This window comes from Pholcus phalangioides, unplaced genomic scaffold (assembly GCF_987345545.1).
Source record: "Pholcus phalangioides strain wild (caught in Gottingen) unplaced genomic scaffold, Ppha-v1.0 ptg000009l_1, whole genome shotgun sequence".
Classification (NCBI taxonomy): domain Eukaryota; kingdom Metazoa; phylum Arthropoda; class Arachnida; order Araneae; family Pholcidae; genus Pholcus; species Pholcus phalangioides.
The window spans coordinates 61,086,839-61,104,852 of record NW_028301602.1 but is presented as its reverse complement, the minus strand read 5'-3'; the positions used below and the strand labels follow the sequence as shown (position 1 = coordinate 61,104,852).

Genomic DNA, 18,014 nt, shown 5'->3' with positions numbered 1-18,014 from the left:
CTGTGTTTCAAAATGTGGCAAACTTGCTAGGTAGTATGAATGACGTTTATGGTAAACACTGCAGGTGTCTTCTATCGCTAGGAGGTGCTGGATTGATACATTAGGGTGAATTCACTTAAGGGTGCAGGTTGAACAAGAACTGTAGTGCATGCATCCCTGACTACCTAACCCCGCTTCCACACTCTGGACGGCACGGCTAGAACTTTCATCCCTTTGTATGCAAGTACACCCGTCTGTTTTTTGATTGTTGATATCAACAAGTAATGGAATTAGTGTTGTTCTTCAACAAACGTAACAAAGAGAAACAACAATAAAAATGTTTTGTTATTGGATTAGAATGTCTGTAGTAGAAGTTATTCAACGTAAAAGCTCTCGTGGAACCCTTGATAGTTCTGAGGCTGTTCCACGGAACCGTAGGTGCGTTATAAGTAATAAGTAAGATAAAACGTATTTCATAAGACATCCCAACCTTTTCTCCATCGCAATTTTTTTTAACGAAATAATGGTTTAAAATAGCTTATGTGTGTATAACAACAGCGCCATCACAGAGCACAGTGACGTCAGCATTATCCCTCGATGAGCCGTATCTTTAGACGCTATATATCAGATGACTCCGAGGGCTATATTTGGCCCGTGGGCCATTGGTTGAGCATATATGACTCATGTATTCATATGCTTAAACTATGATCAACTTAACTGATAAATGGTGTTCAAAACGGGTATCGATCTCTCGAGTATAGAATCAGGCACACTGAGAGCACTCTTGGTACTTCAGAGAGCACCCCGGTGCTCGCGAATTGCCATCGACACTCAATTTTGTACCAGACACACTGCCACAGAAATATCTAAATTTGAAAGCATGAAGTCCTCTATTCTTTGGCTTGAAGGGGTGGGGGGTAGAACGAAGGGCTGAAAAAAAGATAGGATCAGAACGAGACACTTTCTATGAAACTGACGATTGACACTAATTTTGACTTGAAGATGAATCGGAAAAGGATAGAACGGTACCTAGCAATTGAAACATGGTCTATAGCAGTGGTGGCCAACTTCTTTCTGTTCGTGGGACAACATATGGTCAGCTGCAACTTCGCGGGCCTTTCTAGTAGTGCCTCTATGGCGTATAAGCCGCACCATTATTTAAATTAAATCATTAATTATTAAATTACTTTCGCCATTAAGTGAATTGCTTCTCATAAGCAGTTCGTAAGCAGCTTGTTAATCATCAGAAAATCTGCTGTTGGAATCGGTAACTCAAATAATGCTCACAAATTTAATTTAATGCCCAGTACTTTTACCATGTCGCGGGCCTGCCCTCGGTCTATGGCAGGGGTGGCCAACAGCTATCCCTATGGCCCCCACATCCTGGAGCAGGGTCCCGACCAGATTTTCACGGGAGCCCCCTTTATGGTGAATTTACAGCGTGAAGAAACAAAAAAAGGTGAAAATCGTCCCGGGCCTCAGGGCTGGAGCCTTGTCAACCCACCCCTTGTGGAGGCCATGGCTAGCCCTAGGGATGATTTTGTGCTGTTCCCGATAACGAAAAATATTTTGTGTATCAAATTGAATTTTTTATGTTATTTGAGCTCCTGGTTCTAACCGCAGACTTCCTGATTAAAAAACATTCATTATTTTCAGTGACGGGAATAATTTACTATGTTTCTCACCATATGCTACCTTTTCACACACAAATTACTTCTGAAGTTTTTGTTATAGGCATTTTTTTTTTCTCCCTCTCGTTGGGCAAGTTGCCTGTTGTACCTGAATGCATATTTAGTGTTCTGCTCACGGCGACCAGAGGTGCATTCATGTCTTTGCCACGAATTTCGCCACCTTTCTCCCATTTTAGTCTAATTTTCTCGACTACTCTTTCTTCGAATTCGTCACCGTGCTATAATCCGATTGGCTTCCCTCCCCCAACTCTTGAAAGTACATCTGTGACGCTAGATGCATGGAGACAACTTTGGTTCTTAAATTCGAACTGACACCAGAGGCACCGACATGAGGAAAACATTAGAGGGGCTGAAAGTTGCTGGTCGTCCCTTATATACGTCAAGCACAGGAGAGGAAGGGTGCATTGAAGTTTTTTCAGAAATTATTGAGGGGGCTCAGCTCTCTTACAAAATTTATTGGGGGGGGGGGGGGCCTCAAATGGCCTCAGCGCCTATGACTGACACCAGTCAAACAGAGATTTTGAGTGCTTAGCCCCCACCACAAGGGTGGGGCTGACAGGGACCTCCATCCCGACAGACCAGTCACGATCCAGGCTCTGTCCCTCCACTGATATAAGCCTTTTACCCTTGCGGGGGACCTCCACCCCGGGACGATTCTTGTCCTATTTTGTTTTTCACACCATAATTTTACTACAGACAGACATGACCGTTGGCAGCCCAGAGAGATTATCTTGGGATGGTTTGCGCTATTTCTCAAAAGGATGGATGGTCTCGGAGAGCTAAGCTCACCACAGTGAGGGTCCCCTAAAGATCATAGCGTAGGGGGATCCTGTCACATGGAGGGGAATACGACAAGCATTTCTTGTAAACATGCCAACAGGTGGGCCAAAAGCCCACCAAGAAAAAGCGAAAATAGTAAGCTACTAAGATACTGATGGGGTATGACCTTCCTTCTATCAGCGGTTTTCATAACACAATTCACAGGTTTTTGAAATCACTTTACGGTAAATGTGATAAATCGGTACTTATGTATAAATGACAACTATACAGTTACCCACCGTTTTTTTTAATGCGTTTATAATTTTTTACCGGTGATAGTGCATAATTACCGATTCAAGTTAGAAAGTATGATAAATATTTCACCAAGAGGGTTCTGGGATGAATGCTAAAGAAAACTGCCACCTCCAGAGCAATGGATCCGAAATTATGTGCATACACCTAGGATGCCATGGTTATTGGTCTCGTGAGCAGAAGTGCGGCTAAATATGTAAACTTCGTCTCATTCCCAAGAGTGCCGCGAGCATAAAAGTTTGGAAATGCCTTATTAGAGAAGTAATTTCCGAAAGGTGTGCCATGAGATAGAGATATCTTGATAATAAGATCATGTTGAAAGTAGTTATAAGGCTACGATTCTCCTGAAAAATGTGTCGTGGCATTTTAAGGCGCCGTCTGTCTCGATATCATTAAAGGGTGCCACAACGAAAAAAGTGGAAATCCCTGACTCAGAGTCAGTTCCTCTTTTTTAAAAGTGCCCCAACGGTGTGAATTTCTTATAAAATGACCTGGGATACGATACGAACACGTCATGGTACCCCCTCCCCTTCCATAGCAGTGGCGTCGGAGCCGGTGGTGCTCGAGCACCCACAGCATTCTGGTATTACTGGATTGAGTACACCCAGAATTAATTAAGAAATCAAAAATTTCCATGTAATGACCAAGTCGAGCACCCATACGTCTGAAACACTTCCGACGCTTCTGCCACATAGCGCAGCTTGCCGAGGATGCAAAGGCGAAGACAGCTAGCATGTCCGACTCTTTTCACGAAGAAGACTGCATAGAAAGCCTGTTGTGTGCATATGCTGATCTAGCCGAAGGCTCTCAAAAGAGAATTTGTTTCACCTTTAGGCACGTGTCCTTGTTTCGCTTAGCGCAGCATAAGCCTTTGTTCGTCGGGAAAAACACGATCGGCAGAAAATAGACACCTTTTGATAGCATTAGCAAAAAAAAAAAAATTCCACCATTCTGTAATCGCACAAAAGATGCGTAATAGTATTTAAGGTTCCTGTTCCCAGCTGTTCGTTAGCACATTGACAGCAGCTATCAGAGTGTGATCGAGTCAGGTCTAACACATCACACGAAATCATGAAGTTCGTGGTAAGTCATTTGTTTGGTACTTAAAATTGTATTCATTAGGACACTGGTTCTCGAACGTTAAGGCCGCTTCTCACTACGACTGGTTCCTGGCGCAGGATCAGATAATAAAGGTAAAAGTCTTTGTGGGACATCAACCTCTAAATGCTATCGGCAACCACACAACCGGCGTCACTTTTTCGGAAATTTCAAAGACGCTTGGTGGGGAGAAAACCTCCCGCTCCGTCATTTTTCTATGGTCTTTGTATTGAAAGCCATAAATTGTTTTTCCGAGGCGGATGACTGGACGCAGGCATAGTAAGAAGGGACCTTTAAAGTAACCAGGTGGGCCCTGCCATTCCCCCCGTGCCCAGAGTTCCAAGTCGAATAGGGCAGCCCTATATATTACTGGGAAATCCCAAAACAAAACGTTTTGCATTGTTCTGCAGTAAAAATTCCCATATATAACAGCGTTTTCTACATTTTTTCCGAAATTCTTCCAGATTGTTTTGCAGTAGCACTGATTTTCTGTGGTTCCCAACTTCGACGCGCGAATGAGAATCGATCTCCCCTTTAAAAAGTCTCGCCACAGGCCTACAACGGTAAAATCAGGCCCGTAGCGAGAAATTTCGTTCTGGGGGAACGAAAGTGATAGACTTAGCCATCTTTTTTCACTTTTTTCGCTCATTTTCTCACATTTTAAGTCCCCGTCCCCCGCTACGGCCTTGGGTAAAGTCTTTATACTTCATTCACAGTTCGAAAAATGCATGGAAGATATGACAGCACCACACCGAAACAAACTTCACGTTAGGTTCACAACACGGACACGCACATTTCAGCATGCACTAATTCATTAGATGTTCCACAGAGGAATATGGATTAAGTGCATGTGTGGTTTAGTAGTAATATCACTGATTGTTCTGCGACGTACGTCACAGATTTCAGCGTATTCAGCTTTCGGGTTATTAATTCTAAGAAATTATCTATTTAATTAAATATGAATTTTCTCATTAAACGTGAATCTTCATTAATTCGGAAATTTTTCCATCAAATGCGAATTTTTACTAATTGAAGTTTTTTCTTCTTGCAATATGAATTTTCATCAATTCTGAAAGTATTTCTGGAAATATTTTTCATTACGAATTATCAAGAATCGCAAAATGCCATGATTGAAAAAATTTCACCAATTCTGAATTTTTTTCTTATAATTCTAAATATTTATCATTTGTTCTGAAGTATTTTTCTAAAAGTAATTTTCGAATTACTTCTTACACCAAGAGAGAAATACGTTTTTTTTTTTTTTCATTTATTCAGTTTTCATTGCCCGCAGGCCATGCGTTGAAGATCCCTATCATCTACATAAATTGACACTGATTATTCCGGGATCCCCCATCTCATGACTTATACCAGGAGTGGCCAACTTCTTTCTGCTCGTGGGCCAACAAAGATCAGCTCAGAGCTGCCACTCTTGAAAACACAAAAGTCATTCAATTTTCTCACAATAATCCTGCAATTTCCTGCAAGCATGCCGTAATTTCCCATGCATAATCCGCGGAGTAGAAATCGGATAAAGAATTAAAATGTAAAATTAGCAAAATATGTGTATACATGTATTTTTATAAGGCAAGAGACTGCACGGATGCAACATTTAGAAAAGAAGCAACATTTTCTCTGAAAATCACAAACACTTTACTCAAATTTCTCAAGATTTTATTAAAGGGGGAATAAAATTTATTTATGTAGATTATACAGGACATTTTTTTTGTTCTCAAAGTAGCGAAGTGCCAATGTGAAACTTATTGCAGTAAAATATGCTTGCGTAGCCCCTGAGCAGAATATAATCATCTAAGATGCTATTAGTGACATCCTGAAAGCTCAGGGAAAATCTTAGAAAATTCAGATCTAAAAATGAAATCGAAAAAAACTTTTCTTCCAAATCTGATCTGCTAAAATCTGGAGAAATTTTTAACAAATCCGGAAAGCCGGAGGAAGGGCAAAATATCCGGAGTCTCTGGCCTAAATCCGGAGAGTTGGCAGGTCTGTCAGCTGTATCGAATAAGCCACACCCATTATTTAAATTAATTACACCATTAGAAATAAGGAGTTTGTTTCTCAGGAAATATGCAGTTGGAAGCGATAGCTCAAATATGAGGACACAAATTTAATTTAATGCACAGTACTTTTACCCTGTCGGGAGTCGAACAAAATCACTTAACGGTACAGCTATTGGCCACACCTGCTATAAATGCGGTGCCCATGATCATATTGAGACGGCTCTTGCATGGATAATATGCCCCTTTCAGACCCCGAGCAAGCATTTTTGGAATTTTCCAGATGTCTTTGCATTTTTGATACTGAAAAAAATACATTAAAAACATGAATGTCAGCAATTTTTTTCAAATTTCAATTTTATTTTATTATTTATTTTTTTTTTTGCAAAAAAATAATTAACTTCGTTCAAAAGTTTCTGCCAAGATGATGCAGGTTACATTCATTTTCACATATAATTTTTTCCAGAATGTTATTGCTAAATTCTATGTAATAAATCACACTTTTCCGGAACACATTCTCTTGTGTGTGAGGAAACCATCTTAAAAACCGAGTCAAGGGTGCCACGAGACAGTTTGAGCATAGCCCATTCAGACCTGAGCATTCATTTTTTGGAATTTTCAAAATGATTTTGCATTTTTGATACTCCGAAAATGCATAAAAATATGAATGTCGACAAATATTAACATTTTCATTGAAAAAATTTTCTATTATTTTTTTTTTGGTTGCTTTTTTGTTAAGAAAAAATTCACTTCGTTCAAATTGTTTTAGCCAAGATGATGCAAGATATACTCATCTTTACATGCAATTTTTTTCCAGAATTTTATTGCTAAATTTTATGTAATAAATCTCACTTTAGCAGGAGGTAGTTTTTCCTGGAAACCATCATAAAAACTCCCGAAAGTTTGATTTTAAGTGCTGCCCACAGATGAAAGCCTCCAAAGTTCACATTCACCATATTTCTAACTCAAAACTTACACAACTCTATAAGTCAGGTCTTACTCCCTAAGATGTAAAAAAAATTCTACAGCGAGGAAAAGCAACCGCCACATTTGTGCATGCAGAGTCTGAAAAGAACAGCAAAATCTCAATAGAATGATACTCCGCGGACCAATAAAAAATATCATAGTAGAGATTATATTTATATCGAAAGGCAGCAATTTAACATTAGACTATAGGCATTTCCAAACAAGACTTGAAATAATATCGTTGTAGAAGGATTTATCAAGTAATCGTAAAGAGGATTCACTGTAAATAAACAAAAAATGTGAATCTTTTTACTCTCATTCAGGTCTTCTTGTTCTGCACCTTGGCCGTGGCCAGCGCCCAAAGAGTATTGCCACAACCAGTACAAGGGCAGGTACCGGCTACAGGTAATTATGACAGTGGAGTCATTTCATTGGGAAATGTACCCGCAGCAACATTTGGAAGGAATGTCAACTCGCTCGGTGGATCGGAAATATCTGGTGTCTCAATCGACGGAGGAAGACTTGGATTTGCAGACAAGACCAGACCACGAACTGGTAATATTTAAAATTTCTCAATTTATTATTTCAATCAGTATATTCGTCACAGTTCCATTAGTAGGTTTATATAATTTGCAATTATATATATTTATAAATTAATTATGAAAATTTAGCTAGAATGGTAAATTTTTTCCGTTTTGCCCATATAGACAGAACACCACTGATACCACCACCATTTCCCTTACTGTACAATACTGGTTTTCCAGCTGGTCTCTTTCCATATGCATCTCTACCACTATTGGTATGAAAATAAAGACTATTTGGTAAGTGGAACTACATTTAGCACATACCCTGGTATCAATAAAATCTATATAAAATTGATTTTCTGTCTGTGTGTATGTTCTATATACAAATCTACAATTTTAGATCTATTGTCACCAAATTTTGCATGCATACCAAAAAGAACCTGACTAGAATGATAGACTACTTTAAAAAATTGTCAGAGTATGGCAAATGCCCAAAATGGGCAAAAAACTGATGGGCAACAATGGTTTTTGGGCCTCAACAATCACTTTCAGAATGTTTACTTTGGTTACCGTGGTTCCCTAACAATGTGTTCCAGACTTTCACGTAAATTGGCTTTATGGAATTGAAGCAGTTTATAAATATGTAATTAAATGTAGAATTTAATTGACTATATATATAGTATTCGCTATCAACAGCATTCTTAAATGAATTTTTTTTTTGAAAAAAATGTCAAACACTATAGTTTTCGTTCAAAAACTATTGAATACTGATCGTGATCATTCATACACACACACAAAATTTGGTTATTATATACAATATAATAACTAAGCATTACTTCAAATCGAAAACATATTTGCTAAAATTATTTTAAATCGCAATCTGAATGGCCAATATTGTATAACAGAGCTTGACAAGTCAAAAAATATTTATGTGCCAGCCCGATTTCTTAGGAGCCAATTATGGTATTTTGCTCAAGAAGGGTCTTTTTTTCACCCATGTTAAAAGATGTAATGAAATCAGAAAGAGTTTTGCGTTACCGGTATTACACTTAAAGTTTAACAAAAGTTTTTATAAAACTTGAAAAATGCAACCAATAAGCGTATCGGTTACATTTGAGTGAGTGTAACCAATAGGCTTAATGGTTGGTTTTTTTTTTTCAAGTTTAAAAGATCTTTTATCAAACTTTATAGTGTAATACCAAACCTGCCTTGCCAATACCAATTTAGCAACCACATTCAAAAAGTTTCAGGCACCAATAATAATTTTCTAGTTGCCATGGTGACCTGGGATATATCCGGCCCTGTAATATAATAGGCATAAAATATTCTCCCTATGCCCAAGCATTTTTTAAGGGAATCCAAACATAAATTCTTGACTGACAAAAACTTTGAAGGAAAAAATAAATCTCATAATATGAGGTGACCAAAAAGTATTATCAAAAAAGTTTTTTTAGATGCAAGGTAAAACCCCTCTTAACCAGTCACCCCTCTTTTACGGCTGAATAATAATTTCCCTTATTTAATAAAAGTCTCTCTTAAAGAAACTCTAAAAGAATTTTCTTCATAAATTCATCTAATGGAAACACGCATAGGAAGTCAATTTTGGTGAAACCTATTGCTAGGTGAGTTTTTACTGAAATCATTTGTGAATATCACAAAACCAAAACATTTTCAAGTCAATGTAACTAATGCTAGATCAAGCGTGTCATTCACTATTGAAAGTTATTAGAACATTTTGGTCCACATAAAAGTTCAGAATTCCTCTAATTAATAAGTTGCAGTGGAAAACCCTCAATGCAACTAATGTTCAATACATATTCTGCAGGCCAAATGAAAATACTTTTGAAGGAAATATTATTTAGGGTGGTCATAAAATAACTTTTAGAGATTCATGAACACATTGAATGTCCTCACAAGAGACCTCGATGAATATCCATATACTAATATTTATTTCTATGTTTCTTTTTTTTTCAGGCTCTGGAGACTCACAAAAAAAAAAAACGCACACGCCATGTGAAAATGTTTGTATAATTTTGCAATAAAAACTATTTTTTGACAAAATAAGTTTTTGAAAATCTGAATGTTTTTAACAATTTGCAATGATATTGTACTTCTTGCAAAATACTTCAGCGCTCAACATAAAAATGTATGTAACCACAAAAAGAAAGACGCGTTTGAGACTTGAAAGCTAAATTTTATCACAAAATTTATTCATACAACTCATAACTTATCAGTATCAATTCTTAAAACGAGTAGGTATTTGAAAATGATAACACAGTGTCTGACCTGCTTTTAGCGAGAGTCTGGATTTCAAGAGCAAGTTCATGCATTTTGTTTGGTACAATACTAATTGTATGCCAATATTGTCGCTTTCAGCAAGCAGATTTCCATAGTAGCTTGGATTTAATAAGCAAAATTTGAATGGGGAACTTGAAAAAATTAAATACAAAAACATATAAAGAAAGAAAATTAAATGCCAGAAGAGCCACACACAAAACTGTGGAGTTAGGAAAAATATACTCTCTCATAGTATGGAGATAATACACTTGACAAGTGATAAATGTAAATTAAATATCCCAATAAAAGACCCATCACCCCATAAGGTTTGTTGTCAATGTAAAGGAACAGTAAAATGTTTCATCTGGAAAGGAGAAATGAGAATGGGAAACAAAAACAACAGAAAATCGTCCCACACACACAATCAGAATTTCAAAAAATAACTAATTCATCCCAGGCTTCACTTACAATGAAACCTGTGTGTTTGAGTGTGAGGTTGTTCATCTGGATATTTATCCTTTCACACGTGTTGCGTTCTCTACTTTTTGGAGGCTCTTTGCTTGATAGCAGACAAACTTGACATGAAAAAAATAGGCACCAATGTCAATTTTTTAGTTGCCATGGCCACCTGGCACAAGGAATTGGTCCAGCCCTGCTCTAATATATTCATACCATGTAAAATATACTTGCCGTAAGCACTTAATTTCCAAAATGTCATTTTTCCCCACCTGAATATGGGTCGAGTATTTGGATTTCACAAGCATTTTTTCAGGAAACGAGTTCCTTGTTATAAAAGTTTTAATAAGCAGGTTCAACTGTATATATTCAATATACTTTTAGCTTTTTTCTTTGTAAATTTCCTAAGATATAAACTTTTTTTTAAATAAAAACTAATGCATATAAACCGGGAACCACTTCATAAAAAAAATTAAAATAAAACCCAGTCTCACTGTCGGCTGCAAACCTTGGTGCGCTCGTGTAACCCAGCTACTTTGGAAGCCTGAGCTGGTGGATAGCTTGAGGTTGGAAGTTCTGATTCCAGAAGCACTGTCGATCGGGCATCCGTGTTAAACCTGATGTTGATATGATTGCCTCAGGAAAACCCGGGGTAGTTCTAGATCGATAACTAAGGAGGAGCAAACCGGCCCGGGGCAGAATCACAGCAGGCTCACTGTAAAATGCAAGAGTTTCAGCAAATGAGGCATCAGCTCGATTTTCTAGGAGCCACAGATTTTTTTTTTTACTTTCTACAGCAAAAATAATTTTTCTAAGCTTTTCCAGGGCAAACCCAATGTTGGTGAAATTGTTACTTGAATTCCAAAAATTTTGCATTGTCCTCAGACAGGGAGCACAAAAATTTTCTTCCCAAAGAATTTTGAGTTACCAAATTTCAAAAAGCATTTAAATTAACAGAAATTGGTCAAAATAGCATATATGAAAGGCATTTTCTTCTACATTAATTTTTTTTTCTAATGTTTGGTTGGCTCGGGGAACCAAGGGCCTGTCTCCCAGTGTCCCCTTCCCAAGTACGCCTCTGTCCTCAAACACTGATTACATCCTCACACACAGAAAATTTCAAACACCAATGCTGATTTTTTTTTAAATGCCATTGTCACATGGCACTTGGGATTTGCCAAGCCCTGGACAAGGCAAAATAAAATACCTATGGCCAAAGATCCTCTCATTTGACTTAAATATGCAAACCTGCTTATGCTTTGCGCGGAATGATGAGATAATGAAATGCCTCATTTGTTTTATAAAGTGTTTCAGTCAGCACGCAAGCATTTCACCCATGTGCAGTTTAGTCTCTTCACTCCAGTATAACCTTAATAGTTTTACATGGTTTTGGATTTTTTTTTTCAGGACTTGAGGCACACATATATGTACCTAACTCAAATGGTCCCAGTAAATATATCAACCCAAATTAATCAATTTATCAAACAATTTCTTTTCTTTTTAAAGAGCATTTTGACATACAAAATCAATTTAAAAAAATGTTTTTTAACCATCAATTTTAACTCGGGTGTGAAGAGGTTAAAGGAATTTTTGCCTAGGCTCAACACAATGAATAATTTTCTTCAGGAAAAGATTGCTTGCGATGTCAAATTAATAAAACCCAAGCACTAACGAGTATGTATGCTTGTCAAGTCTCAAGTGACTAGAATATTGGTATTAAAATTTTTTTATATGCAACTGCTTCACCCTTTTGTTGGCCAATTTTTTCATTAAAATATCTCAATTTTTTTTTGTGATTTACAGTTGTTTTGCAAATACCAATAAATTAAACAATTTTTATTTTACTTGAACTTGCATAAAGGCAAAAGCTCAACTATTGTAGCATGATATACACTTCCCAAAACAGTTTTTAAGAAGTAGGTGTGAGAAGTATATTTCCCATAGACTTAGAAAGAATTAAATTGAGTCGAAAGATGACACTAAATTTTGATTTGTTGACAGCACATCTTCCAACATGGGAAGTAGTCATTAATTACCGAGAAAGTACGAAAACGTTACTTAAGCCAGTTTTTTTTTCTTGTGAGGGAAAAACCCATGCTTTGTCTCAGAAATTTAGCTGGAACCTAAATTATTTTTCAAGCCCTGATCTATGTTCAGTGATGAAGTAATTTCGTGTATGAATGCAAAATTTTAGAGACAATCGGACATCATGGGCATTTTTTCAACATCTTTCCTCTTCACGTAAATTTTTTTTTCTTTACATTTTATTTTTCTCTTTTCAAGTCATTTAATTTGGCAATTTGCCTGTTGCCACTTTAACATTTGTATTATTTATCCTTTATAAATAAATTTGTTACTGACACATTAACATTAGGGTGTGATTACAAACATGAAACAATTTAGTCAGAATTCAAGATAACTTCTTCAAGCAGTTTAGAAGCGCGCAATAAGCTTTTTTTTAAACCAAGCACAACTCCAGTCTTGTTACCATGGCAAATTTACTACAGAATGAGTTGTGCTGGAAGTGTGCATGTGTATCTAACAGTTTGAGTGCATATTTAGTGTTGTACATGAATTTTTCGTGCCTGCCGTTTATTTTTATAAGTGCAAGTGAAGTGTAATGATTCTAAAGATTCATTATACGCCAGGTTTGCCTGTTCATGGTTTAACTGTACGTGTTGAAGTCTTCCCCCTTAAACAAAATAAAAATTAAAGGAGCATCACCAAGTCATATATTGTAATCCAAATATCTTCCCCTTCTATGTACATTAAAAGTCATCAATTGTGATCATTTGATCATTTTTTCGCACCACAGTAATTTTCTGCACACAAGGGCTAATTTAGACAGAACCTACAATTTATTGTCGATTCTGAATGGCAGAGTTTTTTTTATACTCAAGAGGTAAGTGCACTAACCCCTTGATGTGGGGCTCCCTGCAGTAACAATCTTTTCCTGTGGTCATGTCACCGTTTCTGTTATACCCGTGTCAGGAGTGTTTCTGACAAGGACGAAACAGGTATTCCTCAATTGTGCATGAAAAATGAGGGGAAATGAGAAACGATAGCTACCTCATTCCAAAAGTAAGTTAACATTTTATTTATACAAAACCACGATTCCAAGTTGTTCTACTCATCACCACCTGAAAAGATAAATTTAGTTTAGAGTTAGATGACTTCATGCATTGAGGCGTAACACTATAGAAAGCATAAAGAAACAAACTATTCTGTAAAATAAAAATAATGCAGTAAAATCTTCCATGTGTAGAATAAAGGGAACTGAACCCATTTCAGATATAGAAAATTTTGGGTGTGAGTAAATGTCTATGTAGAGCATTAAAAAGCAAAAATGAAGAGCTAATTAAAGGGCTAGACATGGTGGAAATATGCTTGTTTCTCATGAATCTCATAACAATTAGAGCTCACAAATTATTTGCTCCATTTCTTTGGTCACTGACCTCATGTGCACATTCTCTCTTAGTGGGCATGCATGCATCTTGGAAATTATTTTTGCTGCTACAGAATAAGGTTTCACTAGAAAGTGAACTGATACTTCTACTTACAATTATCCGATGAAATTCATGACAACCAAATGCAAAATAACATGGGCAAATATGAAATCTGCAAAAGCTCTCTCTGGGCTGATGTTGAGAAACTGGCTCTTGTTTTGTGGGTTCACTTGCAATCTGAGACACACTGAAATAATGACAATGGAATTAAGAAACAAATCTTTACAATTATATAACAAAATTTCACACAGTGAAGAATATATATGACAACATTCAAGAAACTAGAAAATAGTATTTCTATAATAGCTCCTTTGTGTAACACAAAGGAGCTCGGCTGAACCGGGCAAATTAGGACTGTGTTGGTCCTAACACCTGCTTGGACTAATGAAAAGATCATTAGTAATTAATTAGTAATTAATTCAGATCACCAAGATGTCTTTTTAAACAATTTTTCTTTCAACATTTAATTGCTAATAAACTGCCACTGGTCATTTAAGTGCTCTGCAATTGTGCCATTGGTTACTAAAGTGATATGTAAATGTGCCTCAGGCCACAAAAATGATCTCAGACTATGTCACTGACCACCAAAGTGGTACGTAACTGACCGTAGGTCACTTGGTAGATCTTGAAATGCTTGGGGATGCAGCTTAGACCCCTTCAGAAAGTCTCCAACTGTGGCACCTCGGAAATGTTTATTTTCGCTTTGCTTGCCTAGTTCAACTGGATTATACTGCCTTCTCGGTCTGATAGAACTTTAACCCTGCTTAATGAAATAATATTGCCATGTTTCTGGTTGTAGTGAAAATAGAGTTGATAATTTAAGTTTGAGGCAGGGGACCCCTTAACAGCCGGAGGAGCGAAGTGACATCCAAGCCCGACGAAATTCAGCCTACAGGTGTAGCCAGTAATTTGCATATTTGCATGCACCTATGTTAGCGATTGTACGAAACATTTTGTGCGCTAATGCATTGTTGAACTACGTGTCATTTTACTTCCATCGCGTGTTGTTGTAAGATATTCTGCTCAGTCGCATTTCAGCACCATTTTTTTTAATTATTGATGGTGTTAGATAGCTTCTGTTGGGCTGAGGCTTAGTAACTTCAAACACTTCAGACTTTATTTTTCTGTTGATTTTAATTTCTTATTGCTGTGATACTTTTTAAAATTCAGTAGTATGAGTTTACTGCCCATTCAAAATTCAGCGTGGATTATTTCTGTTTATTATGAGCATTTTGGATTATTTCACGTGTGTGTAAATCCTAAGGATTTTTATTTCAATTTTGCTGGGTTATATTAGACTCTGCACTTCTTTGCGCTAATGGCGCCAAGAAGGGTGCTTATACCGCTTTTTCACCTGGGCCACTTAAGTGATTGGCAGCACATTTCAGATCATTTAAGTGACCTGTAAATGTAAGTCAAGTAATCCAGAACTGTATCACAAGTCATTCAAGCTATCTGTAAATATGTCGCGGGTCACTTATAAGCAGATATGCCAACATTGGGATGAAGCCTCTCAGTAGTGATGAATGTTGAGCTTTGCCATTGAAGGGGGGAGGATAGCCCCTCTGGGACCTTTAATTATAGTTAAATTTAAAAAATGTACTTTTAATTTTTTTTAAATATGGCTCGGGGGGGGGGGGGAAGGGGTTAGGGCACATTAGGCCCCCCCCCTTTACCGAAGCAACTTTGTGAGAAGTCTCATTTCTTTAGTAATTTGTGAAAATGCAATTAGCCTACTCCTATCATATGCGCTTGTGGGTCACATGTGCAAATGTCTAATAACCCTAGAGCCCCCTGTTTTCTTCATATATCAGAGCACCTACCGCAAAATATCCTCTCTCCGAAAAAGTTTCATTAGCTCAGTCAGATATATCTGTGCAAATAAATCTGGCACTGAACTGCTCAAAAATATGTTTTCAGCCCACAGCACAGGGAAATACTTTCAAACATGGAAATAATTTTTTACACATTTGACATTGTCGGGTAGATCCAAACCGCCTTTACCAGCCATGGGGAACCAACCATTGGGGCCATTCCAGAGAACGGATTTCTCATATTCCTTATGTTATACTTTTCAGATTTTTCAATGTTCAATAATAAAATATACTTGCTATTCGCCCTATTGTCATGCTCTGATGTCAGCCTGGATTGAAAAATTGTCATCGTATTTCTCTAACCTTCCAGCAAGTGCACTTATGTAGGAGGTACATGAAGGACAGGAGAGGAAAGGGAGGAAGAAAAAAGATATCCTACGTAAGCACACCTGCTGGAAGACTCAATTTGATCAACGACCCTTTTCAAATCCATATTCGTTCTCTCTCGAACTCTCCCATGTGTATAAGAAATTTATCATTACAGTAAAGATTCGGAGGGGTGGGGGACAATTTTTATTATTTTTCATAAATAATTCCCAAAATGCGAAAGATAATATTTTGTGCGAAGGTCGAAAAAGAACCACTGACTTAATGTGGTGCAGGAGGAACCATGCTGAAGGTCATGTGACCTGGAAACATAGGCGGAGATAGACTTGGAAGTCTTGGGGGGGGGGGGAACACGATGATGTCAATTCATATATACATTAGATCAGTCAACTCCACCTTTGAAGCTGGGGGGGGGGGACCCATATCTCCGCCCATGCCTGGAAATGTGCCGCGGGTCACTTAAGTGATTTAAAAATGCACTGTAGCTGAATGCTCTGAAAACGTGCCTCAGGTTACACAAGTGGTGTAAATGAATCATAGTATAGCAACCTAGTAGCAGAAGCCATTTGAGCCTACCCAATAAATTTTGTAAAGGGGCTAAGCCCCCCCCCCCCCACATTTTCCAAAAAAAAGAAAGAAAAACAACACTATACACCTTCCCTCTCCTGCTGGCAATTCAGCCGCTCCCCAATGGTTATGTTTGACATGTTCACGCCTCTGCACGGATCAATTAAGTTATCTGAAAATGTGCTGCAGCCACTGACGTGATATGGAACTGCACTGTTACTTTGATCATCTGTTTCTGCGCGGCTCAGTTCATTTTCACAAAATTAGGTATGAGGTGGCGGGCCACACCTGATTATTCAGAGGGCCACATTAATTTAGCGCCATGGGTTGAGCATGTATGGAGATTATACTATAGCTGTTGCCCCCATTGCTTAGGTTATTTTACATGTGAATGTATGCGATTTAACTGGGCGAGTCAAAATTGTATGAATGAAATGAGATTCTCACCACCAAGAACGAAACAAGCGACGCAGGAAATGAATCCGGAGAGGAAGGAGTTGAAAGGAAACGTCCCGACGAGGCAGCAGTAGATGAACTGGATGACGCCCGTCAACAAGATGTACAGAAGGTAAGCGTCGATTATCTTCAACTTCTGGGGAGTCGTGTTCGCGTAATCCGCGAAAAACACTCGCAGCACGTCTAGGATATCGGCGGCCATTTTCTTCTCTGAAATATATACAAAAACAAAAAAAGCCGCTTAAAACTTCGTGTCATTTTTTTCAACAAATCTGCAATTTTCTGCATTATATACAACAGGAAAAAAGAAATAAATATATAGTAACTTGTTTAATCTCACCGGCAGTGACACGAAATCCTATTGAATTCTGAACTTTGGAGCTCTTGAAATGCTTGGTCATTCCGTCTCTTCTAGCCATATCTTCTGAATTTCTGGTGTTGGAACTGACCATATTTCTCCATGGGGAAAAAAAACGACTGATATCCTGAATCATTTCATGAACATAATAACCGGCATTTTCTGGGTCATCATGGAAAAATTGGATGTTTTTCGTTTTTTAGTACCATAAATAGACTGACCATATTTTCTCGAGAGAAATACGGGAAATTGAGATTCCAAATACGGGACATTGCCAATTATCGCCAAAACCAAACAAAGGTGCCAACTATTGTGAAAATTCCCGAAAAATCACAATGGTGTGAAATGAAGCATTACTGCAAATTGCAGTGGATTAAAATGAATTCCACGAAAAACAAAACGTTCTCCAAGACAAAAAAAAAAAATGTGGAAGATTAATATTCTCATTTATAGTTGTAATTATCACAATATAATTTATCAGTTGAAAAATAATTTCAATCTTTGACTTCAATAAAGAACAAAAATTCGCCAAAAAGACTTAGTGTAAAATACGGGAAAAACCGGGACATTTTTGCCAAAAATACAGAAAATACCGGGACTGTCCCGGAAAATACGGGACGTATGGTCACGGTAACCATAAACATCTATTTAAACAGTTCCCTTCACTGCTCCCAAATTAATGAATAAATTTCAATTAAAACACCTGGTTACAAATAATCCCTTCAATAAAATGCAATATGTAAAAAAATACTATCAAATTTTTACACATTTTATACGTATACACATCAAAATTAGATTTTGAGAAAAACGAGTTTACGATTTGGATTGTAAATTTTCTCATCAAACTGAAAC

The 18,014-nt window shown here is 37.4% G+C and overlaps 2 protein-coding genes across 3 annotated transcripts; one reads left to right on the top strand and one right to left on the bottom strand.

Annotated features, from left to right (window-relative positions):
* Positions 1-3,714: 3,714 nt before the first annotated feature.
* On the top strand, positions 3,715-9,405 carry LOC149083440 (uncharacterized). Its single transcript, XM_089236731.1, has 4 exons — positions 3,715-3,824; positions 7,141-7,372; positions 7,525-7,638; positions 9,316-9,405. Exons 1-3 carry the CDS (start codon positions 3,813-3,815, stop codon positions 7,620-7,622), a joined length of 342 nt encoding a protein of 113 aa, XP_089092857.1. The 5' UTR covers positions 3,715-3,812; the 3' UTR covers positions 7,623-7,638; positions 9,316-9,405.
* Positions 9,406-13,147: 3,742 nt separating this feature from the next.
* Dad1 (dolichyl-diphosphooligosaccharide--protein glycosyltransferase subunit) lies at positions 13,148-17,227 on the bottom strand. Of its 2 annotated transcripts, none has more exons than XM_089236729.1 (4): positions 17,145-17,227; positions 16,796-17,014; positions 13,635-13,767; positions 13,148-13,214 (listed from the first exon to the last, which is right to left on the bottom strand). In XM_089236729.1, exons 1-3 carry the CDS (start codon positions 17,221-17,223, stop codon positions 13,637-13,639), a joined length of 429 nt encoding a protein of 142 aa, XP_089092855.1. In that variant the 5' UTR covers positions 17,224-17,227; the 3' UTR covers positions 13,148-13,214; positions 13,635-13,636. The 2 variants fall into 2 exon arrangements, with proteins under 2 accessions (XP_089092855.1, XP_089092856.1); XM_089236730.1 differs by having other exon boundaries at positions 17,131-17,154.
* Between the last annotated feature and the right edge of the window lie 787 nt (positions 17,228-18,014).

Coding starts and splice junctions, on each gene's coding strand:
- LOC149083440 (XM_089236731.1), top strand. Junction 7,373..7,524: donor CAAGACCAGACCACGAACTG/GTAATATTTAAA, acceptor TTGCCCATATAG/ACAGAACACCACTGATACCA.
- Dad1 (XM_089236729.1), bottom strand. CDS start 17,223: ATGGCTAGAAGAGACGGAATGACCAAGCATTTCAAGAGCTCCAAAGTT. Junction 17,015..17,144: donor AGGATTTCGTGTCACTGCCG/GTGAGATTAAAC, acceptor TATATATTTCAG/AGAAGAAAATGGCCGCCGAT. Junction 13,768..16,795: donor CGCTTGTTTCGTTCTTGGTG/GTGAGAATCTCA, acceptor TCATTATTTCAG/TGTGTCTCAGATTGCAAGTG.